Here is a 24,883-nt window from a genome sequence, read left to right on the forward strand (position 1 = left end):
TTCTAAGAGCTGCCTGTTAAAGTTACTTTCATGAGACTTGAATTGTGGATGCCTTCTGTTACTACAGCTTCCAGTTTCCTTTGTCAGTCTCCTCTGGCTCCTGCAGCACCAGGGTCACCACCTTTGGTCACACACGGAGCAGGGCTGGCAGCTCCAGAGGACAGATGTCTGTCCCTGGCTCTGCCTTTTCCATTGGTTATTAGTGCTGGTTATTAGTGCTGGTTATCAGTGCTGGTTATCAGTGCTGTTGACCTGAAGAGCTTTAAAGCAGACTGCAGTGGTGCCTCTGGCACAGCCTTGGGAACTCTCTGGATGAGATTTCCAAGCGAACCGATGCCAGCGTCCAAAGCGGTAGGTGTGCATTGACTTAAATCCTTTTAAATGAAATTGCTGTGTTAATGTTTGAGTAAAAAGTATAAAACCAATGCCTCAGGAGACTTTTCTGACTGCCTTTTACATGAAAATGTACTGTTTCGTGCACCTTTATATTTCCTAATTTACTGGCTTCTGGCACTTGTGGTAGGGAATTCTCAAAAGCTGTTCTAGATATGACAAATCCAGTCAGTTAATCTGTTAAAACCTTGCTTTAACAAGGTGATATTTAGAGAAGACTCTTTTTTTTTTGAAGAAGAAGTTACTGTGCTTGGTTCTGAGAGAAGATTTAAGTGATCTTTGTCAACTAAGTCACTAATCTAATTTTTTTTTTACATCTTTTCCTATTGGTTTCTGCCTCAGTCAAGGGTGACAGTTATGTTACCACAGTTTTGTTCTCACAAAATTGCATCAATTAAATATGTTTTAGGTTTCTTGATATAGAAAAAAATAACTTTGAAAGGCAAGGCGGGAACATAAAAATATTTTCCCTAAGCTGGGTTATCATTCTAATGAATCAAGTTTTGTTCTGGACTAGTCACAAACTTTCATCATAGGTGTGCAAAAAAGCCCTAAACTGAATTTAATAGTTCTGAAAAATTGAAGAATTGAAGGCTAGTGATAATCACTCTTCCTAAGCATGAGAAGCAGACTTCCAAATCTTTGCTGTAGTGTTAACATTTAACCAATGGATGACGATAGAGTTATCACACCACATTTATCATTGTGTAAAACCAGAAAGTAAAAAGTTCTGTGTTTCATCTAAATAAAATTAGCTTTGAAAAAAAAAAGAAATCAAGATTGAACAGACCATGTAGTATTTTCACATTCTTAACATTATTTCCATATGTAACTGCAACAACCAGAGACAGTAAAGGGCCAGCAGTGGGTTCATAAACAGAATAAACAAATTACTATTAACTAGTATTATAGACTTGTTTGGATATTTAATGCAATAGTCTCTTTGAGATCTTGAATTCATATAAGCTAATAAAATTAAAGTTATGATTCCCACATTCCTGCTTCAGTGTTTGTAGTATTTAAGAGGCAGAATAGCATAGTATATTTCTAACTTCTTTACTTGCAAATTTGAACTGAGTTAAAATTGCTGTGGGAAGTGTAGTTTTAGGGGTTTTGACTTGTGTGCAGTGTTGCAACCATAAAGTTGCAAACTTTGCCTTATAATTCCTTGCTTATTTTACACAGCAGAGAAACAGGTGCAAATATATGTCTGATTTTTAATTTTCTTGGTTGGTATGTCAGTTTTATATTTTTCCCTTTTTTGATCAGAGTTTATATAATCATCTCAACTTTTAACTTCAGCTCTTCCTTAGGTGTGAGTTACTGTATATTTTAAAGCCATTTGGGGCCAGTAAGTCATACAAGGTTTTGAAGATAATGCAGATTTAGTGGTCACTTAATCCTAGAAATCTAAAATTTTGCTGTAGCCACATTACAATAAGTTATGGAGATAAGCAAAGGCTGAATTTTAAAACTACCAAACTCCAATTTGTAATACAGTGAAAACCATCAGTAGCAAAATTAACATTTCTGTTCAGTAGGTGATGTTCTCTTGTTCACAAATCACTGAGGGAACACTTAATTTGAGAAGGGAAAGTAGTGCCTGGTTTCCACTGCTCTGAACAGGAACTTAATTCTTGGGACAGATTGCTTAGCTGATAAGGCCCCTGATGTTTGGTGTGTCTACAGACAACTGGTTTTGATGATTCACTGAGAACTGGATCATACTTTTCACTGCTATTTGTTTGATTTACCACACACTCACATTTGAAGTGCTGCATTGCTACTGGAAAATTCTCGTTGCGGTTTTACACATTTTTTCCCATCATCATCCGTTTCTGGAAGTTAAGCAGGCTGTTTTTCTAAAGAACAATATAGTTGCTGTGGTGTGACCTTTCTTTTTGAAATAAACTTCTTTTTTATCTTTTGACAACAGACTTCTTCCAACTTATCAAACCTGTAGTTGTTATGAAAACACCTACAGTTTTTTTTTTTCTTTTGGAAACCATTGTTTCTGTTCCATCTTTCTTTAGGGAGCATCTTAGAAATTTTTATTTTAAAAGGGACTTAATTATGCTTGTTTTATGTAGCAGTATTACTGTTATTGCAAAGAATCGTGATTGGAAATGAGTGGGTTGCTAGTGTGACTTCACTTTATGTAACATTTTTGTGTTTAAGAAAGCAGGTCAGATAGGCTCCTTGTTTGAGTGGTTTTTCAGAAGGGCAGGAGAGGAAGATTATCCTAAGGAAAACATTGACAGAATAGTACAGAATGATCCAAAGCAAGTTCACTAGGTCATGCAGTAACACTTAGCTGGGATTAAAAGTAGCAATAACCTAATTTCAATTATTACAGGTGTTAGGTGTTGTTTCATTTATGTATTTCCATGGCTGTTGATGTTTTGGGAGATTTTTCATTTGAGTACCTGTACAAATGTTACATTTAAATTATACAGCTTCAAATTATGAGGAAAAGTCTTTCAACGCAGTTCTAAAAGATAGAAAATGGTAAACCTGAGATTTTGGGCCAGGTTGTTCCCTCTTAATTCTGAAGGATGACTTTATTTTTATTTTGATTAATATCTCTTGTTATTTTGGAGGTTTTTATATATTAGATCCATATATCACACAAATTCACATGAACCAGGGTGCATATTTGGTGGTGTCTGTCTCCTCGTTTTTGAAGTTAGTGCTTCCACTTCCCTTTTATGTCAGGGTTTCGTGATGTTCATCCATGCAGGCCTCCTGCTGCCTGTGCTTGACTTCCAGCTTGTCCCTATGGACCATTCTAGGGTTTGGAGGAGATAATCCCTGAGCAGGAACCAGCTCCTTTGGAGCTCTCTCTTTAGGGTGGTGTCCCATGTCCCAGGCAGATCCCAAAGAGGCCAAAGCCTTCTTCCCTCCAGTCCAGTGTTGTGATCCTTGGTTTTGTCCTTCTCCTGAACTCACCATCTCATGGTCACTGCTGTCAGGGCAGATCTTCACATCCTTACAGAGTCCTCCCATGTTTTGAAGTCTTTGGTTTAGCAGAGTGCCCTGTGGATTGTTCCTCAGCTGCCTTATGTTCCAGGGCTTGTTATCTGCATGCCCCAGGAGTCTCCTGGATCACTGTGGTGTCCCACTGGCAGATTCTGAGGTTATAAAAATGCAGGTGTCAGAATGGTAGGTGCTGCTGCCTGTTTCTTGTCCCCAACAAACCTCTCCTGGTGAAAAGCAAGTTGAGTTAACATTTGGGCAATGCAGTCAAACCTCCACTCAACACTCACCACAACTGGCTCAGCAACAGAGGCAAGAAAGGCTCTTGTGCAAGGTTTTATTCCAGCAGGGTCTCATGCAGCTGAAGGGGAACCCAAGGAGAAAGAGGAGGATCTACGTGGAGCAGGCAGCTTAAGGAGGGGAAGGGGTATGTATTTGCTTTGGTTTAGGGCAAATTTGGGAGAGAACTGCCAGTGGCTTAGGCTCACTGTCTGATTTAGCTACAGCCTGAGTGGCTGGGGTGTTGGCTGCAGCCTGAGTGAGTGAGGTAGCTGCTGATTTATCTCCCTGCCTCTGTCTGCCACCCACAAGCCTTAAAGGTGCAAAACAGCAGACAATTGGTGATAAAAGCATTGTATAGTTAACTTAGGACAGGGTGGGAGGCAGAGCTAAGGGTTGGGCAGAGGGGACTGGCCTCCAGGGGAAGGGGGGAGGCCACCAGGGATGCTAAGCCAGTCAGGGGACAGGGAGAGGAGAAACTAGGGGAAGTTGTGACACAGAAGTCCATGAGGGAGTCTGTTTTTTCCCCCCAGGAGGAGGGCTAACCCTATGGTCAGTAGTTACTGCTGTCTCCAGGGCTGGGGGCTTGGGAATTGGCCAAGGCGGGAGAGTTCATGGGATGCTACAGGGTTGGACACATTCCTTGTGAGGAATCACATGAGGCTCCCTCCTGTTGTCTGGAGAAGGTCTCACCTGCCCTCATCCTTCTGGAGACTGTCTGGCACAGCAATTCCCACTTTGCTGGCCCTGCCTGCTAATCCTGACCCCCAAATCCCTCACTGATCCCCTAGCCCAAGACAGAGCTCCACACATTCCAGCTCCTTCCTCGCACACCCTGTCATCGCCTTCCTGGCCTTTCCTTCCAGGAGAGTGCATTTATGGTCCTGGAAAAGGTGTCCTGCTGGAGGCTGGAAACAGGTCTTGGAGGTAGGTGGTTTTTATGGCTGGAGTACTAGAAAATGTATGTTTTCTTACAAAACTAATATATGACTTACATCCTGTTAAACACTATCTTCTAAGAAAATATTTAGGTTGGTTTTAGGTGCAGACATAGAGGAGACAGAATGTTAATAACAAAAAAAAAAATAGGTGTGAAAAAAAAGTTTATGTACTGTACCTGAAAACAAATTTATAAATGAAATTCCAGGAAATTTCATGGGTCACAGCAGGGTTTAAAATTATGGAATATGGAAAAAAAGGGGGAATTTCAGAAAAGACACTTTAACAGATAGCAGTGCATCTTTTTGCTGAACTGCTAAAGGTATTTATGGATATGGCAACAATCCCTTGCCCACCTCTTTTTCAAGTGAGTGCCAGATACCTCACGTTTATTTATTCACCTTTAATTTTTTTTAATGTTACTCTCTGTACTCTTCTTTCAGACACTCATTTTTATTCAAAGTCTTTATTTATTAATAATTTCAGAGCTGTTTACATTTTGGCCTGTTTCCCCCCTGCCTTCAGTGCCCCCCTCTCCCCTCCCAGTTTTGATGTCTTATTTCCTCTAAATTATTTTTCCATTCGTGAGGAAAAATAACTTTTTATTTGTATTACAGAAGATTCTGCTCTTTTGCCTTATGTTTTCCTTTTAAACTTCAATTCTTTTATTACTTTGTTGTCTTGTTATGGGTTATTAATAAGAAAAGTGGATGTAAGAATAAGCATTCTAATTTTGTTTTAAAAATGTACCTCTCTTATGCTGTTGTGCTGTTATTCAACAGCTTTGAGATGCCCAACTTGCCTTATAATCTGATATTCAGTCCTAGGGCATGAAAAGCTTTTTTTTTTACACTTATGTGCCTCCTTTGCCTCCCTGATTTTAAACGTATTCAAAAAATTGTCCTTAAATAATGTTCACTTTCCTAGTGTGCAAGTAGGTGGTAGCAAAACAGGTTTTTTTTAAACCAATTTTGTGTCCTGACTGCTTTGTGTGTGTCCTGATCTGCTTTTTGCCAATGCATCCTGGATTTGAGTGCCTTTACTGATTTATGTTCAGTGCGTTGAAGTCTGTGACACCTGCTGCACATCTTCATTTGCACACTCACAGCGAGTACATTCAGAGGGATTCATCTTTTACTTTTTCTCCTACTTGATATGGAAATTCTACTTAAGAAGGTTGTGAAATGCCCAGATATATTTAGCACTTGTTGATTGGAATTCTTTACCACCAGTCTTGTTTCATCAAGATTTTCACATCAAGATTTTTCTTTTGTAGATAGGAGTAGTATCTTGTTGGATTTTTGAGGGAATAATGAAAATGTGCAAAATTTATCTAAAAACAAACCTGTGTAGAAAGGAACTTGGGTAGCTATATTGCTAAGACAATACTTAAGGCCAGTTATTTGTTACATGAATAAAATGTAATAAAGACTGAAAAGGTTTAAAGGTGTAGCAGGTCAATGAGCTATAAAATTTTCAGCAATCTGCAGCCTCTCATAGTTTATTAATGAACTATGAACCAGAAAAGCTGATTTAGCAGCTAGAGGGAAATGTGGCAATGCTTGCAGGACAGTTACCTGTTACTTGGCATGCACCTCCTTAAAAAATGTGGGGAATTGTGCCAAAGCATCTCCATGTCTATGGGTCCACTCCAGTCCTGTTTGTGTTCAGTGTGAGGCATCTGAGACGGGTTAATTATTGTGAGTACCTGAGCACAACTCACAAAATAGTAAATCCTAGCCAATATTGGCCAATATTAGTCAGTATTTTAAAAGAATTTGTACTTCCTGTTTATACACGTGGAGGCATAAGATGCGCAGCAAATGTCAGGATGATGTTTTGGGGAGAAATTTGAAGGATTGTCCCCTTATTGTCCTTTATCTGTTAAATCATCCTATTTGGTTTATAATTCGTTAATAAACTCTGAATGACTGCAGAATGTAGCTTAATACATTATTGAAGCTTGTATTGCTAAATTACCCTGCTACACCTTTAAATTTATTTTTTCAGTCTGTGTTAAATTTTATTCATCTGTAATATACACTTGGTGTTGAAACACAGTTTACTTGTGTTTCTAAACCCAGCTGAAATGTATAATTTGCCATGTATTAAGCAAATTTATTTGTATAAATGTGTTCTAATCTAACTAATTCACACACTGGAAGTTATAGCCAAGAAACTCATGTGATTTACATATCAAAGTTGAATTTATTCATCCCTTCTAAGTTTCCTTGGAAATTTCCTTATTAATTATGGCTATACATTTTTTAATTCGAGTGAACTGCCAAAATGTTAATATGTAGGCAAAGTGTCAACAAATAGCTACTATTTTAAACTACTAGTAAAGGTGTGTATCAGGTCACTTCTGTATAACTTTTGATATTGAGAAAGCACTTCCAGAGATAAAGTATTGGCTACTTTATTGTTGCTGCTCTTAAATAAATAAATAAATAGCATTTTGCTGCTGATGCTTGTATAAGGTTTTTTTCCTCACTAAAGACTTAAAAGATCCAGAAGGGCATGTGACATTTAAAATAATCATGTACTTAAACTACTGAGAACTTTTTTACTATTCTTGGCAAAACTTTTATCACTGAAAGAAAGCTGATATTAATGAAAACCAGAACATCTGTTCTTAAACCTGGAGGATATTGAGATAAAGCAGATTTTCCCAGTTCTATGCAATTCCTTAAAAATAAACCTACATTATCTGAAGGTATTTTTAAACACAATGCAGTGTTTTGGTTTTGGATATGCATTACAAATTAAACCGTTCTCAGGCACATAATTGGTTAGGATGATCAGCATTAATTTCCAGAAGTGAGTACCATAATGACAAAATGCAATTATGAAAATGAAGGTCTGAAGAATGCTTAAAAAAAATCCAAAGCATTGCGATGAAGGACTGAGAGAAATTCTGAATTTCTTCAGTTGTTATATTTTTAAAATATATTTTAAGAGTAATTTCAGCCAGTAAGTCTCTGCTTAATGTACTTCATGTTTATGTAGGGAGAATGTAAAGTTTCGGTGCTAGGCTTTCAAAGGGCTGTGTTTGTCTGGCTTTTGAGATAAGTAAGAAGTGAGTGTGTCATTGAAAAGCAAATTTGCATTGACTTGGACTCCACTCTCTAGGCAGAGAATTTGCAATAAGTCTTGATAACTTCAGGGACTTCAAGGAAAGCACCTATTGAGCTCATAAGCAACAAAGAGTGCAAAATGTTCTGAAGCTCCCTTATATTCAAACTTTATAACTGGAAAGGTACTTTTTATGCTTGAAGAGCCTTCTTGTTGGTGATCAGCAGAAGAGAAGATCCATTTCCATCTTTTATAGCTAAAACCTAATTCCAGACAGTGTGTGATGCCTGCTTTTTTGAAAATACTTTGTGAAATGCTTTTGTGAAGTACTTTGTTTAAAAGAGTAAATAAAACAAAGAAAAAAAAACCAGAGAAGGGTCAGTAGAGGGAACAATTCTGGGGTTTCTTATGGAGTGTGATTACATCTGCCCCTTGGGAGTTCCATTACCTGCACAGAATTCCCAGTGGGAGAACAGCTGCATTCAGCTGGGCTGTTGGGGAGTTCCCTGAGTCCCTGGGACTTGGACTCACTGCTTATGAAGACACATTTCAACTCTGTGTCACTCCAACACGTTCAGTGGTGGTTTAAGATAGATTTGTCTTAGAAACCCTATGCTGTTATTTTCTATAAATGTGGTGACAGTTGTCAGCTGAGGAAAATTATTCAGGGCTTTATGGAATTCAGCCAGAAATGCAGTGGACATCTCCCATGCCAGAAGAAAGGGGATATTGTAGCTAACAAAGACTGCAGGAATAGTTTAAAAAGATCTCATATTTCGCATAATATTTTCATTAGAGAGTTCTCTCATGAATGGGGGTCTGGTGGCACTTGCCATCCTGTTTACATCAAATTTGTCTGTCTTTACTTTCACATTTTTTTGAGAAATGATTATTTGTTAAATAAAGATAGCAGTTCTTTGAAGCGTGTTGCAACTCTTGTGACAATATTTTATCAACTTTCAGCACAGTCCCATTCTGTCACCACCAATTAAATTACCTTCTCCTGTACCAGTCACTGACATGGCTGATGAATCTTCCATTGCACAACAGAAACGCAGTAGTAATTTTTAGGGAATAATACAATTTTTTATTCATTTTTACGATATTTTGTATTTTTAACTGCTGCTGCACTACTTTACATTTTTAAATGTGGCCTCCAGTCCTTTAAATACCTTTATATATGCTTAATAAATCTGCATATATCCAGTTGAGAAGGCTATATTACAGCAGGATTTGCTTTCTTTTTTGCAAACACTTTTAGCCAAGAGCCTTACTGTAAGCAATGTTTGTGCCCCTCTGAAGAGGGGAGCTGCTCAGAACAAGAACGTGTCTTAATCATGATTTTTCTCATCTGGGTAAGCCAATTTGTGGGAGGTCTGACGTAGTGTAAAATACCAAGAAGTTTCAAACCAACCTAAAACACAGCTCAAGATTTCTATCAAATTCAGTCCTAATGCTACAGCTTTTTAAAACGTATTTACATTTTAATTTCTCATGTACAACAAAGGAAGAGTGAGCTTGTTTTTGCCTCCTTGCCAGTTGGCTTGGAGAAAGGAACTGAGGGACTTCGAAAGGGGCAGCATTTTTATGGTCTGGGTTCGTGGAGCTAGAGGAAACAATATTTGTGTCCAAATTAGAATCCCTCTGCTTCTCCCTCTCATTCTTTCAGCAACAAGAGGGTTCTTACTGGGGAGGGAAAGTTTTGGCTGCTGTGGGATATTTGGTGGGCTTTTTTGGTTTTGGGGTTTTTTTAAGGGGGGAAAGGGGGAGATTGCCTTTTTGTTCTTAACTGCAGCATATTGAATAGATTAAAGAGGGAGCTGTGGAATTACTGTAATTCAAAATAAAAAATTCAAATATGAGAATCGTGGTTTTAACATCGCTGGAGGGAAAGACAGAGTGAGGGGTGGAAGAAAGTGAGGGGTGTTCTAGAAACAGGGAAAAGGCAACAAGGAAAAGATCTGGAGAGTGAATGACTGTCAGATACAGTAATGGGAAAGATAGTTCCTGCTTCATATTTATGCACTTATCAAAGAATATTTCTTTAAATTTTGTTTGTGTTAATGTCATCAAGATGAAGAAGTAAATGGAGTGTATAAAAATATCAAGAATCTTGAGTTATATTACTCTTAGACTATATTTTGAAAAGCACAGGTATATGTCTATTTTTGTTAATTTCACTGTACCTGTAGAATTCTGAATATTTTTCTATAGGAATCCATTTGCTTTTTGTGGTCAATAGTAATACATATTAAAAATAAATTAGTTGACGTAGCTTAATGTTATCTCTCATTTTTAAAATTTAATAGGTCTGTGTTTTTTAAATCACAGTTTAATTTAAAAAAAAAAAAAACAAAAAAACAAAGACCAATTAAAACCCAACATTAGCTTTTAGTTACCTCTCGGAAACTTAATGTGGCGTCAATCACTGCTGTTTCTTTCTGAATGTTCCATCTGATGTTCTCTGGCTTAACGTAGGAAAAAAAATTGATTTTGACTTTGGTTTAGTGATTTTTGTGAGACTGCTTTGCTTTGAGGAAGAGGTTAGGTTAAATTTATCTTTTTTTTTAAGAGATTGATTAGATTTACTACCTGCCCCACATCCTCAAACATAACTTTTCTTCTCTGAAGTAACTAGTTTTGTGGTTAGTTCAGTACCATCAGCGTTTCACAGTAATTAAAATAGAGACAGTAGTAAATGTGTGTTGTAGTTTTCACCCGCCGTTGGTTGCTCTTTAGATGCCTAGTTTTATATCTAGGCTCCAAAGTATAAGGGGGTTTTGTGGGAGATGTCGGGGCGTTGTTTGTTTGTTTGTTTGTTACAAATACTGTAGAATTGGAACTTCATTATGTCAGGCAATTTGATGATGTCAGGATGTTGTCATCATCTTTGCTAATCAAGCCCAAGTTCTTTAACACATTCTTGAGAAATAAGTACTGTCATCTTGATTTGTCCATCTTATGTGTTGCTTGTAAAAGAGCAAAGCAAGGCTTTCTTTCTCCTCCCACGTGTGAATTTGGCATCTGTTTGTAAGTGGGGGTTTAGTCACCTCAGAGGTGGGAGGTGGTGAAAGAAATAACCCAAACCAGGCTCTCATGCTTCAACCAGCACAACAATTGACTGGATTCTGGGGACCCATGCCAAATGTACACATACCAATACACGATGTCTGGGAAGCAAGCAGAACCTGAGCTTCACCAGCTCAGCAAAAAGGAATGGGAGAGAAGAGGTGTCGTTTGTAAAAATGAGCAGCTTCAGCCCACAGAGCTCAGGAGTGATGAGGGAGTTGGCTGTGAGAGAGTTCTGCATCCACTCAGAGACTGGGGGAAGCTGCTGGTTGTTGGAAAGAGACAGGAAGGATGATGGATGGATGATGGATCCAGGCACACCAGCCTCTTTGGGAATATCATGGTGTAGGTGCTCTTGGCAGCCATTTCCAAGCACATGAACAAGGTGATTGGAAATGGCCAACATGGATTTACCAAAAGACAAATTATGCCTGATTGCCTTCTGTGGTGAAACTCCTAGATTTTGGATGAGAAGATTTACACTGACTCAGTCTGGAGAAGAGAAGGCTTAGAGGAAACCCAATAGCAGACGGTCAATACCTACAAAGTTGTCAGAAAAATGGAGCCAGGCACGTTCTGCAGAGGTGTGTAGCAGGAAAGTGTGGTAGACTGAAGCATGGGAAGTTGCAACTTGTTATAAGGAAAAAAGTATTTTGTGATGAAGATAAGTATTAGGATGTCTTAGCCAGTGATGTTGTGAAATCCCCATCTTCAGAGTTTTTCAAGATCTCACTGGACAAGGATCTGAACAATCTGGTTTGAATTCAGTGTTGATCTTGCTTTCAGCAGGAGGTTAAGCTAGATGACCTCCAGAGGTTCCTTCCAACCTGAATGATTGTGTGATTTTCTGATTTAATACTTTGGTCACAAACTGAGAAAAATAAATAGCCTACTCCCAGTCACTAAAGTTATAAGTCCAGTCCAGGGGATATTCCCCAGGCTGAATTATTTGGAATATTTTACTCCAATCTGGCCTACCTCATTGCCAATTAAGGGCAGGGTCAGGAATGCCTGAACCAAAAATCTGATTAATGCAGTATTTGAAATGGTAAACTAGTCAAAATATCAGTTACTGTAAACTTAAATAATTGTTGTATGGAATATAACATTTTTGGTGGTTTTCAGTGTATCTGCCATGTAAGAATAGGAGCTTGTACTATGAAACCTATCCATGTTCAGTGTGAGGTTTTACAGGAAGCAAAATAGAGTTGTTCAGCTGCATTACAAGTTCCCTAAGATACACTGGAAGTGTTCTTATAAAATCTCTGTATCTGTGATTTGGATACCTTTTTCTAGACTGTGGGAGATGCTTCCTTCCAGCTGGAATTTTTCTGAGGTTAGGCAAAAATCCCTTTCTTGCAGAATTCATAGCAGTATCTTAAAATAAGCGAGCAGTAGTTAGTTTTCTTCTTTTCTTTATGTACTTCTTCGTTTTCTCTGGTAAAGGTGTAACTTCTATCTCTTTGGATTTTTTTTTTCCTCCTTCATGCTGAGACTATTTTTGGCTTTTTCAGGAAGTACAACAAATAACCAACAAGTTAATCTTGATGTTTACAGCTTGATAGCAGTTCTCTGATGGAAGAAAATTTTGGGAGTTCAGTTGCAGATGATGTTTGTGGTCTGGTTTGGACAGTATAGTCTAACTGACGAGCATCTGATTTTATTTCATATCCATCTTTTCTCTAAAACAACACAGTCAAGAGAAGCTTTTCATGCAGATCTTCAGCTAAGAAAGAATTTAAAAGGCTGTATTGTCATCTTCATTGCCTGTATTTCTTGGCATTTACTTCATCCCAAACTCTTTCATTTGATGCTCAATTTCCCAAGCTGATGGTTATTTCATTTTTTGATCTAAATTCTTGTAAATTTTCTTAGGAAACAAATACAGCAAGTTGATGCAAAGATGGATACTTGTGTCTCTGGTTGTCCAGTGAATTCTCTGAGTTTTGTTCAACTTGCACATCATCATTTGTCTTCTGGAAAGCAACAAACAAAAATGTGTTTGTAGCCCAGTATGAGCATGGCAACAATTTGGGATGAGGCTGCTTTGCTTGTACTTTGATGGGAAAATAGCTGTGGATCAGCTAGTTTTCATATAGTATGTCTGCTTTGGAATGCTTTTAGTGTCCCAAAATATATTTACAAATGAGAAAAGGAGTTAAGATTGAAAGAAGAGATAAGTAAATCACCATTGTTTGCTCCCAGAATTTCAATTAAAGAGGCAGACAAAGAAAATAGTTTACATACTGAAAATGAAAAAGATATTCAAATGTAAAGATGTAACTTATCTTTCTGTTGATTTTGTGCTAAGTATGATTGTTTATGTTATAATGGAACTTATTTTCTATACTTCAAAAACAAGGAAGAAAACAATTAGGTTTTTTATTACACTGGAAAAATTACAAAGATACAGTGATCTTACAGCTCGACATAAAATTATTAGAGTATTTACGTATAATGATGCTATGAGTTCCTTTTTTATATCTTCTAGAAGTAAATCTTGGAAGGTTTTTACTCATGCTGAAGTGAAATTTATTCCTGCATGCTTTTGAAGCTGCTTGACTGAGTGTCAAGTTTCTTTGTAGTCGTCTTGGGTTTTTAAACATCCATGAAAAGACTGAAGGTATGCTCTAGGAATGTGCTGTGAACATCATTATGTGTTATGAATGGTACAACTCTATGAAAATTCAATATACATTCTTTCAAATACTTATATTTCTAAAGCATATTTTAGTTACTTCTCAAAGGTTAACAGAGCTGCAGATGGAACGGTTAGCAATTTTAGGTGCATAAGGTGCATAACAAATCTAGTTAAAGATTTGTTGATATAAATTGTGGGTTTGATTACTATTAGTTTTGACATTTGACATTTCATATGTTTGAAACTGGTAATAAAAGATTGTATCCAGAATAAATATTGGAAAACAGCATGTGTACTGTAGTGAGCTGTATGCAGTGGGTCCTTTGGAAGGGCTCACCTGTGATAAATATGCAGCACTCCACTGTTGTTTGCTTTGTAAGATCTTTTTTAGTGCTTTCTGTGGAAAGGTTTTGAGAAAAACCAAGTAGCCTCAGAATTCCTACCCAGTGTATCAGGTCTTGGTGAAAGCAATTACAGAGTCAGCTAAGTTGGCAAAGACCTTGGCGATCATCAAGTCCAGCCTATGGCCTAACAGCACCTTATCAACTAAACTGAGTGCCACATCCAGTCTTCCTTCAAACACCTCCAGGGACAGTGATTCCACCACCTCCCTGGGCAGCCCATTCCAGAGCCTGACTCTGCTCTCTTTCTATCATCCCTTCAGGTATTTATATACATTGATAAGATCCCCCTGAACCTTCTCCAGACCTAACAGTTAACTCTCTCAGTCTCTCTTTATGTGAAGGATGACCCAGACCTATCATCATCTTTGTGTCCCTTTGCTGGTCTCTCTCCCGTATGCCCATGTGGGTTTTTTTACTGGGGAGCCCAGAGCTGGACACAGGAATGGCCCTAACAGTGCTGAGTGGAGGGGTAAAATCACCTTTTGTGACCTGGGGGCAATGTTTAGCCTGATGCAGTCCAGGATTGTTGGCCTCATGTTCAGCTTCTTGTCCCCTGGGACACCTTTGCGGTGTGGCAGTTCAGCCAGTTTTCAATCCACCTCTCTTTCAGCTGCTCCTGACCACACTTAGGCAGCTTCCCCATGAGGATTTTACAGAAGTGTCAAAAGGCAGCAGTAACTAAAATACCCATGAGTTATGGATACTTCTTCCAGCACAAATACAAAACATAGCCCCCTACTGTGAAAAACTTCCCTCTGTTGCAGGAAAAACTGGCACAATTACCTTCCCAGGTCCTGAGTTGGGACTGCCTAGCCTGTAGCTCCTTGTGGTTTCTTGTCATCATGAAGGCAGGGATGACATTTATGGGGATGACATTATCCAGTTCTTAGACAGTTCTCCAGACATTGTGATCAGCCACAGGTATTGAGTGGAGCCTCACAATTACATCTGCCAGCTCCCTCAGCACTTGTGGGGTCATCCTGTCAGGCATCACGGACTTAATTGGGTCCTACTTGCTTAAGTATTTCCTAACATGATCCTCTTTCCTTAAGCTGCCCTTTTTCCAGACCCTTGCTATGTGCAGGTCAGTCTCCTGTCTATGGAAAGAAGGAAAACTCTCCTAGTGTAGTTTTTTCATATGTATCTATCTGTGTTGTGAAGTGTACTACAGTAAAGAAATACTGATATATTATGATCAGTAATTAATGATAATTATTTAATTATAATTAAAATTATGATATTATAATACAGTAAATAAATACAGATGGATTTTTAAATACATGCACTGTGTAAAGTTGTGTTGGGTGTTACAACTGGCTTCAGTATCAGTAGCCAGTGATGACACCTGGCAGCCCTTTCCAAATTAATATTTTGTTCTTTATGGACAGTGGTGGAATTTAATTTGATCTGAAGACTGATGCTTTTGAGACAAGAGATATAATAATATCCTTATGAAGCTCAGAATTCCTTTTATACTTGTTGTGTTGTTTAATGGAAATGTTCTCTTCTTGTCAGCTTCGCTGGCATTGTTCTCCTGTTCACTCCTCCTTCCTTGCTTCCTCTTGCCATCCTGTCCCACCATTTAGATTATGTGGGGAAGTAGGAAAGTATCCAGGACATAAGTTGCCCTGGCACATTTTTAGCTTCATCCCAAAGAACTATCTGTGTAATATTTTCAAAACCTCAGGGCAGCCAGAGAAGGATTCCTGGGCCAAGTGTAGGTGCTATTTACCATATCATGCAGTTTTGGTAGTAAAATGTGCTTTCATACTAACAATACTTATCTTTAGCACTTCTTTTTATTGTTTAATGTCCTCTTCAGTGGAGGGTCTCTGTATGCACATCCTGTAGGGAAGAAGAAAGAGCAGATATAATATAATTGTTCTTCACAAAATATTAATGTCTTAAATATGATAGGGAGGCGATCCTTATTATACCCCTCAAATACTCAGAGAGTGGTGTGGGAACTGTAATTCTGCTTCAGTGTGGGGCATGTGCAGGCTCTTCCATACTATTTCCTTTGCATAGTTTTTCACATTTAATCAGTCACAATATTCCCAGCAGGCTGCTCTGTTCACACTCACTCAACTCTGGCTCAACTCATTTCTAACTCAGCAGGAAATGTCCTCACCACCACGATGTTAGGCAGTTGCTTGTGAAAGTTTATTTGCTACCTCACTTCATTTTTCACCTCAGAGTCTTCCATTGTTATGCTTGAGGTACAAGTTATGTTTACTTGTATGAAATAAATCAGTGTCTCCTTGCTTCCTGTGGTGAGCTTAAGATTGTGTACAATGTGGGGGTTTTTGGTTATCTTGGGATATCTGAAATCTTTCTCTCCTCCCTGTATTTTTCCTTATCTTTAGGTTCTTAGCTGCATCTTTCACTAGGATGTTGATGATAGGACCAAAGTGGAAATACTTGCTTTGCTAGAGAGTTGGAGATGCTCCCGTGTCTTAGTTCTGTAGAGCTCACATTCTCATTTCACATGAACAGAAGCAGTGACCAATCTCTATTTTATACACAATAGCACACTCTAGTGTGTATATTAATTAGCAATTATGGACTGATTCTCATCATGTTTACCTCAGTTTCTCATTAGTTTTCATCATGTTTACCTCAATTTCTCCTTTGCATTCAGTATTACTATTATTTTTTCTCTGCACTTGGGTGAATTGAAGGAAATATTTATATCTTCAAATAAGAACTTAACAGACGCATTATGATGCTAAATGTTATTTGTAATTTTTTAAATGATGATCTTAAGAATTGATTTTATGGAGACAAAAATCTTGGTGCAATGACTCCACTATGGAGGACTTTTAATGATGTAATTGTGTAAAGCAAAGCTGCCTAAGATGGATTTGAAATTTGTCTTCCACTTCAGTTGAACTGTAGCAGGGAGCTACAGTTTGCCTTCTTGCCTGAGTGCAGGAATGGAGAGGGAAGAGAGTGCATAACTTTCTGAGATACTGGCTCAGACTGGCAGCTACCTACCCTGAGGGTACCACAGCCTGACAGAAGGCAGGCAGGCAGCAGCAGCTCAGATACCTGCCCTGAACATTTCCTGCAGGAATAGAAGAATGTTTACAGGTGTTACAGGAATGCCTTGGTGTCAACACTTCAACTTGTGTTACCAGCTCACATCTTTAGGACATGACCTTGAACAAGTCACTGGTTCTAAAAACTTGAGGAATTGATTGTAAAGGGACAAATGGCATTTTTTGTTCTGTGTTTTGCTTTGCCTGGTATTGTGAGTGACAGGCACTGTGCTTTCTATCAAAATAGGATATCTTACTTCCTCAGTCAAAACAATTGGGGTTTTTAACCTGTATAATATCAGAGTTTCAATGATTTGTGTTATCAGTGATACATTATTGCATCACAGTGGGATTAAAATGATGTAACCACATGTTGAGGCAGTAAATAACATTTACTAAGGTGATTTGGGACGTGCCGCCATCCACAGGTATACCAAAAAATAAAGAAAGTTCTGAAAACAAGAAAAAAACCCCAAAACTTGGAGAACATTTAGAACCATCTGTGGTCTATAAAGTAAAATAAAGAAATAAAAATAATTTTCATACTGGAGCCTACTTGAATTTAGCATCTATATGTATATACACATATATATATTCATATACATTATATATATAATATCTAAAGGATCAAGCTGTGTGCATTTCTTCATGAAAGATACCAAAACAGGAAAATAATTTTTAATTATTTATTTATTTATTCATTCTCCTGAATTAAAATTGTTATGTCATGTGCCTAATGTTTTCTGTATTTTTGTACAGGAAAAGCATAAGCAGGAATTAGAAGACATGAGAAAAGCCGGACATGAAGCCTTAACTATTATTGTTGAAGAATTCAAGGTAAATGAGTTGCCAAGCTAACACAATTTCCAAATGGTGTTATTGTAGTAGTGAACAGGATGAGTGCCTGCAGTGCACAATTATTAGTATTGCTTGTGCTGATTGCTCGACCTCTCTCACTGTCTTTTCTGTTGCTTTCAATTTAGATTGTTTGGTTTGAAATTTTGCATGACATGTTTTCCCAGTCTGCACTTTGGAAAACTTCAGATAGAGTTGGTTAGCCATTTTCAGTAAGGAAACTTAAAACCAGAACAAACCCAAAATTCTCAGTCAGTTGTGGTAAACTTTGGGTTGGATTGTTTATCACAAATCCACGTTTTGGACCTCTTCAGTCTCCAGAGCTGCACTTGCAGGAAAGCATCATCACAGAGCAGTTCAGCAGGTTTTGATCCACACAGCACTAAGGGAGGGAGTTATGGATGAAATAAAGCTGAATCTGTAGTTCTTCTTTCATGCTGTTTTAGTTCCTGCCAGCTTGTAAAATGGAAGAACTGGATGTTGCCATGGAGCATAAATCCGTGTCTTTTGTTCTGTTATGGAAACTGTTGGGTAAGAAACTCACAAAGGACAAAAATTGAATCAAGTTAGGAGGAGAAGGTAAAGCTAAGAATTCTAGTTAGACTTAAAATTGTGATAATAGGGAATGGAAATTAAGGCTGGTTTTGAAAATGAAAAGGGAAACTTAAGATCTGGTAGGCAACTGTGAGCTAAGTACACAAATCTGACAATGTAGTTAGTGAAGGGGAATTTCAGATTTTAACTGTTTGGTAGCAGTAAATTGTAACCAAAGAATGACCTGGCATGGAGGGCAGGAAGATGTAGTGGTGGGCTTGACAATGCTGGGTTAGGGGTTGGACATGATGATTTTAGCAATCATTTCCAATATTAATGATTTTATGATAATAAGAAAGCCTTTTAATAATCTTGCTAGTAACTTTTAGTAGTGTTCTAACTAATATTGAAATTGGCTCTCTGTAGAAATGTGTCTGTCTCCATCAATATGACTTACAGTAATTTGATTCTGAACCTGTCAAGAAAAACATTTCAAAAGTTTCCATTCCTGAGAAAACTTAAACATGGCCACTGGTGGTGTCCCACTTCTCCATGCCTCCCTCATTTCACTTCTGGGGGAGAATTTTGCTCCTCTTCCCTTAATTCTTTGAGGACCCCTTTGCCTTAGAAATTCTCAAAAGGGAATTTTATGTGGAGTGTGCACCTTTGGATGTGCCACTGAACATCTTCAATGGCAGCATTTTTAGTTTCAGTTTTGTTCTAGATACGTGTACAATGTCTGTCTCTTCCTGTGTGGACTTATATTTGAAAAAGCTTGTGAGCTTTTGGTAATTGCTGCACTTATGTTTCCTTCTTTTTAGTTCTGAAAATATAGGCAAATTGTAAAATCCAACAATTTTATGGTATTGAATGAAAGTTTTGAATGTTTTTGAGGTGTAATTTTTCACCATTTTAATGGATTTGTGTGAACTAAAGGAGAGCTCTGCATGGGTTATATTGGCCCTTTAAAAGAATAATTTCTTCCTGCATAGTTGGGTAAAGGGATACATTTATGTGCTATAATAACTTTTGAAAGCTGTTTTACCAGTCAGCAGCAGCTGGGTAGATCTGACACGCCTTCTGGAAAATAAGATTTATGTTTATCAGTTTCAGTGATTTGGCACAAAAGATTAGGGAGTTAATTGAACCCTGTGTTTCTAAACAATGTTTATATTTAGTGTATTATTTCTCATAGAATGTTTATATTCAAGTTATATAAAGTCACTCTTTAATACCATGGAACCATGACATGAAAATGCCTCATACAAGCCTTCCTGTTGCCTCTAGTTGAACACTCTGATGAGAAATAATATCAGATATGCCAAGCTCTGAGTAAATTACTGCAATCAACCCTGTCTGCAAACATGAGGTGACTTATTCATCAGGGTTTTTAAAAAAACCCAAGCATTTTTTGGTTGGTTGTTTAATACCTTTCTTGTAATCCTTTGCCATGTACTTTAAATAAAAAAGTAACACTGTATCATCAGTGGAGACAAAATCTGTTCTGTAGTTTTGCTTGAGAAAATTATCTCATGGATTCTTTTAAAATATTAATTCATTGTTAATATTTCAATATGAAACAGGGCTAAGATTTATTTTTTCTTAAGTAGGCAAGTGAAATGTGGTTTTGTAATTATAGAAGTAGTGTCTTACATTCTTGGGGCTTTTTAACTGCTCAGATCCTTAGGAGTTTATTCTACTTTTCAGATATGGTGGCAATTAGATAACCAAATAAGGGTTCCTAATGTAGCATTTTTTTAGGGATGTAAAGTAAATCTGATTACTCCTTTTAGTGAAAGACAGAATCGTGAGATTTATTAACTCTTTTAATTTAGTCATGACTAGCCAGACTTAATTTTGTTCTGAAATATGTCTTCTTTAGAATTTAGACTGTGTTACTCTAATACATATTGTTTATATGCAGAAGTAACTTCCATTTTCAGTAGGTTTTTTGTAAGTGCTCTCTTATTAATCCCCGTGTTACCTTGAGTGTGGAAATTCACCTAAACAAGTCTATGGGTCATTTAAAAAAGGCATGAGAAGGAAAATCTTGTTTGTGATGAAAACAGGCTTATTTTGCATTCCTGGGGATTTAATAAGGTGAACTGATGAGGACTTTTCTAATCAGGGGATTGCTCAGGCCCTAATTAGGTTTTGTTGCAGTCAAAAGTGTTGTAATTCTGACTAATCCTCTCTGAAACCAATTCAATTATAATTCTGTGGTGCTGCTCCAAGCAGAGCAGCAGCACAACTTATAATGGCCAACATGGGTTGTTTAAGGATAGCTTGTGAAAATATGAGCAGTTCATCCTTAGCCCCAGGAAATAATCCCCAGAATGCCTCAAACCCCAAATCCTGTAACTCAGGTATTGAAACCTTGAGTGGAACAACAGTGGAAGAAAGTTGGCTGACTTGTCTTTTCTGTGTTCCTGGCATAGGTAAGTGTTATTGCTGGTGGATTTGTGAATGTGCCTTCCTTTTGGTTTACAATGGAAAAGAGAGTTGCCATTTTGGTAACCAGAAAAACACAGTTTTCTTTCATTCAGAGCTAAGTCCACTCCTTCCAGATGTGCTGCTGCAGACCTCTGTTGTTGTTGGTGTATCTTCCTGTACTTCCAAATGTGTTACACTTCCTTCAAGCCCCTTTCCTGTATTTTGGGGACTTATTTGTTGTGAAAGGGACAGTATTTCTCCACATGGATCATTCACTAGTGTGGTGTCCCTGAGCAGACCAGGTACTCAAGTTTGAGGACAAACCCCCTCGATTCCTACTCCTGACTGGTCCTTAATATGGCAGCAGTGCTGAAAATGCAGCTTACACGAGAAGCCAAATATTGGATGACCTATTTTCAAGGACCTGGATATACCAAAGCCCTTAGAATTAAATTCAGTTATCTTTGGAATGTTCACTTGTTGAATGTGTTTGGAAATCCATTAATAGAGACCATTAGATGCTTTGTAGCACAAACCCTCAAAAGCCTTGGCCATTGTTAAGCATCTCACATTCTAATCTTCCTTACAACAAATAAACCATCCACAACACAGTCACGAAATTTGTATTAAAGACCACAGGAAAGCAAATTAAAAATTAACTCAGTGTTCTGTGTAGGCCAAGTTTCCCCTTCTCATGTTTACCTAATTTTGTTTAATTTCTGTCTTTCACGTCATTGTTGTTTTAAACTTTTATCCCTGGTAATTAACCACGGTAAAGAAAAGTAAATGTAGATCTTGGAAGTTTTGCTTGTGGGATCACATCACATCTGAAGATATTTACCACAAGCAACATAAGAGTTTCTCCTGTGCTTGTTTAGTCAAGCTTTTGTTCTGAAATTGTCACAGTTCTGTAAATAGATGAGTTAATAGTTTTAATCTGTTTTATTTCTCATCCTATGAACTATCCTCTAATGTAAGCTTTAAAGAATATGAGGTTACAGGTAGGTCTGTTTATTAGATGGGTTTTATTTCCTTAGATTATTTTATGCAATCAACAGGGTTGTAAAAGACAACCTGCATGAATCAGAGGTGTCTTACCTTTAGGGAAATGAACTTCAAGGTGCAAAGCTCTTCCCAGCCCTTGCTGCAGTAAGAGTTTTGTCCACCAGTTTTCAGTGTAAGGTGGTGGGGTTTTTTCAGATTTTCAGAATGTAAGAACAGACAGATTTTCAAAGCATGGAATATGTGGGGGCCATCAGATTTTCTTTCAAAAATATTTGTGCCAATAATACACCTCTGAACTGAAAGGTTACCCTCTAATAAACAAAGGAAATTTTAAAGGATTTCATTACAAAAGAAGTTAATCTAGAATCAGGGTATCTTTTTTTAGACATGGTTTATCCCTAGTGAGAGAAAGCTCTGAAATGTGGCCAGTTTTCAGCTCTTTTAAACATCAGCTTAGCTTATTAAGTTTCCAAGTTGACATCCTGGCTCAGAAAGGCCTGACACATGAATAAAAGGACAAATCCAAAATTGTTGCGAGGGCTTGTATTTCACTTCCAACTTCTATGCTTGTTCATGTGCAAGTCACACTAGAATTGTGTGACACTAGAATTCAAGTGAACCTAGAATATAAAACAACATCGTTTTTTCTCATGGAGAGCTGGTGGCTGGAGAGATTCCTTGGTATTTTACAGTATAAGAGTACTTCTGTACAACAATGATGCTACCATGGAAGTCTCTCTACAGAATTCCAATAAAAGCAAGGTGGAATCAATCTCATACTTTCAGAGATCTGGCTATCAAAAATATTTTAGCATTGATTAAATGACCTGTACATTTTGAAAGCAATTATAAAAATTGCAAGGAATCTCACCGTCCCCTTCTAGTAAGGATGAATTTTGTATGTGCTTCTCACTATGGAATAATAAATAGAGTATTAAATATTATAAAAATTGGAAGGTTAATAGAAGATTAAGAGTGAGTTTGCAGTTTGTTTCTGGCAGGAGTCTGTGAGAACATTGTTTTGTGGAATATAAATCCTTTGCCCTCACATACCAGTAAAACTGAGCTATCTAGATAAACCCAGCATAGTATTCAAACTGTAAGTTGTTGATCCTTACTGGTATGGATCAACACAGTTTCAACCACAAGCAGTTGAATGTCCTTGTGGATATTCAACAAATATCCACAAATATTCAACAAATAAAAAATTAATTTTTTTATATCACTGCAAAAAATACTTCTTCTAAATAGTTTTATTTGTATCATCTCTGTCTTAGCTAATAGCTGAATTAAAACCCAACTAGCCAAATACTGCATTTTATTGAGTTAATGCATCTTTTCCACGGGTTAGGAAAGAATTTGCATTGTCCTCTGCTCTGTTTTTTTGTTCAGCAATTGGTTAATTGCATTTCACCCTCAAATTAAGTAGCAGCAAGTTATTAAATGGTGGAGACAGTGTGCTGAATTAGATGAATCATTGTCTAATGCTATAAAGCATAAAAATTCCAAAGTACTATTGCTGTATTTAATGCAGTTCGCATGTTTGAAGCAGTGTGGTAACTTCTCATTTGTAACTTTTATTTTTAAAGATTACTTGTTTTGGTCATCCTGACTCAGCAATTTTGAAGTAAAGAAGTGGTTTTATGTACTGACTTCCATTTAGCTAGTTAAACAAGCCAATGATGCTTGAGCAGGATATTCTTTTGGGTTGACTGTGGCTTTTGATGCAGTGCTTTTAAGGAACATTCTAAAACATAACCCAGCAACGTGTACACCATGATTTGTATTTCATACTGATGTCACATATGAGTAGGTTTAACATTTTCACACAATGCTATGTGTCTGGGAAGCCTGTGTTTTGCATGGGTCAGAATTGCTTTTAATTTTTTTTTTTTTTTCAAAAGAGATAGGAGAGGATAATGACCTCTGCTTTGTTTTTCCTGTTGCCTTTATCCTGACTAACTTTTTCCTGTAGTAAAAAGAGTTGAAAGAAAGGGGTTTGCTAATTTGCTACTCTTAGGGAATTTGTGAAGAGTTGGGATAATGGTCCTATTTTGGCTATTTAATTCAAGAGGGTTTCTCATAAATTCTAGCTTCTGGCCTTAGAATAAATTCTGTCTGGGCAAGTAGCTGTGGTTTCTATTGCCAGTGGAATGAACACATTAAGCACTAGGGCTGTGCAAGTAGGTTTGTATTAAAAATAGGCTGGGGTGTCCACTTTTAGCAAAACCATAGTTCCTGCACTTTTGCCTTTTTAAGTAAGAGGAGAAATTTTAGAGATAATCTGGTACTCAGTACATAACACACTGTAGAAATACAGGATGAAGTGTTGTGATCATTGGTGGTTTTAAGCTTTTCTTCTCATATTGGGCACAGTGCAGTTTTTCAGTCCCTAGTATGGGTGCCGTTCTCCAGGATTCCCACCACACAGGTAGTGAGCTGTCAGTTCCAGGACTAAATTCTCTGACCAGTGATCATGGTTCTTATGATATTTGAATTTCCTTTCAGCTCAAGGTCTTCTAAAATTATTTCAATGTATGAAACTTAAAGCTAAGGTTAGTTCTTTATCTGAGCTCAAACAAGGGTTCAGACTAATTTACTTAGTTTACCTCATTTAATTTAAAAATGTTTTGTTCAGTCATTTAGATGTGTGAAGATTTTTATAATGGTTTGAGGAAATAATGTTTTTTTCTGTGATTTTTATAACGCAGCCCATATTAAACTAAAATGAAGACTATAGAGAAGAAGCCACCATGATGTTTTGGTATTGAAGGAAAAGCAGTATCAATTCTCTGACTGTTTTTGGGTTAGTAGAGAGATCAGAAAGTGGGGAAGAAGCCAAGGTTGGATGGGGCTCTGGGCCACCCGGTCTAGTGGAAGGTATCCCTGCCTGTAGCAGAGAGTTTTGATCTTTAAAGTCCCTTCCAACCCTTAAAATCCTATGATCCTGTGATTCTATGATGATCCTTCCCAACCAGTGTCAAGGAAGTTGATTGCACCATATATAGAAGGAAAAATAAATTAACGAGAGCACTCATATTGAAATCCTACCCTTGACTTCATGCAACAGGTGCCATAGGCCTCGTTCTGCTGTAACCTTACTTGAAATGATTCCATTAAAAGGAGACTGTTTCAAGAATGCCAGCTTGGTATTAGGTCATTGGCTGTAGATTTATGGAATGTCAGCCCAGCTGTATAATTAATAACTCCTCCTTAACTAATTAAGGAAGAAAGTGGTG

General features: G+C 37.5%; 1 protein-coding gene across 2 annotated transcripts in view; it reads left to right on the plus strand.

The window, feature by feature from the left end:
* The window catches only part of CCDC91 (coiled-coil domain containing 91), a 114,595-nt gene that overhangs the window by 34,413 nt on the left and 55,299 nt on the right, over nucleotides 1–24,883 (plus strand). For both annotated transcript variants that reach the window (XM_066549871.1, XM_066549872.1), the window contains exon 7: nucleotides 17,577–17,654. In XM_066549871.1, coding sequence (XP_066405968.1) covers nucleotides 17,577–17,654 — 78 coding nt within the window. The remainder of the gene's footprint in view (nucleotides 1–17,576; nucleotides 17,655–24,883) is intronic.

Source organism: Molothrus aeneus, chromosome 5 (assembly GCF_037042795.1).
Source record: "Molothrus aeneus isolate 106 chromosome 5, BPBGC_Maene_1.0, whole genome shotgun sequence".
Lineage (NCBI taxonomy): Eukaryota > Metazoa > Chordata > Aves > Passeriformes > Icteridae > Molothrus > Molothrus aeneus.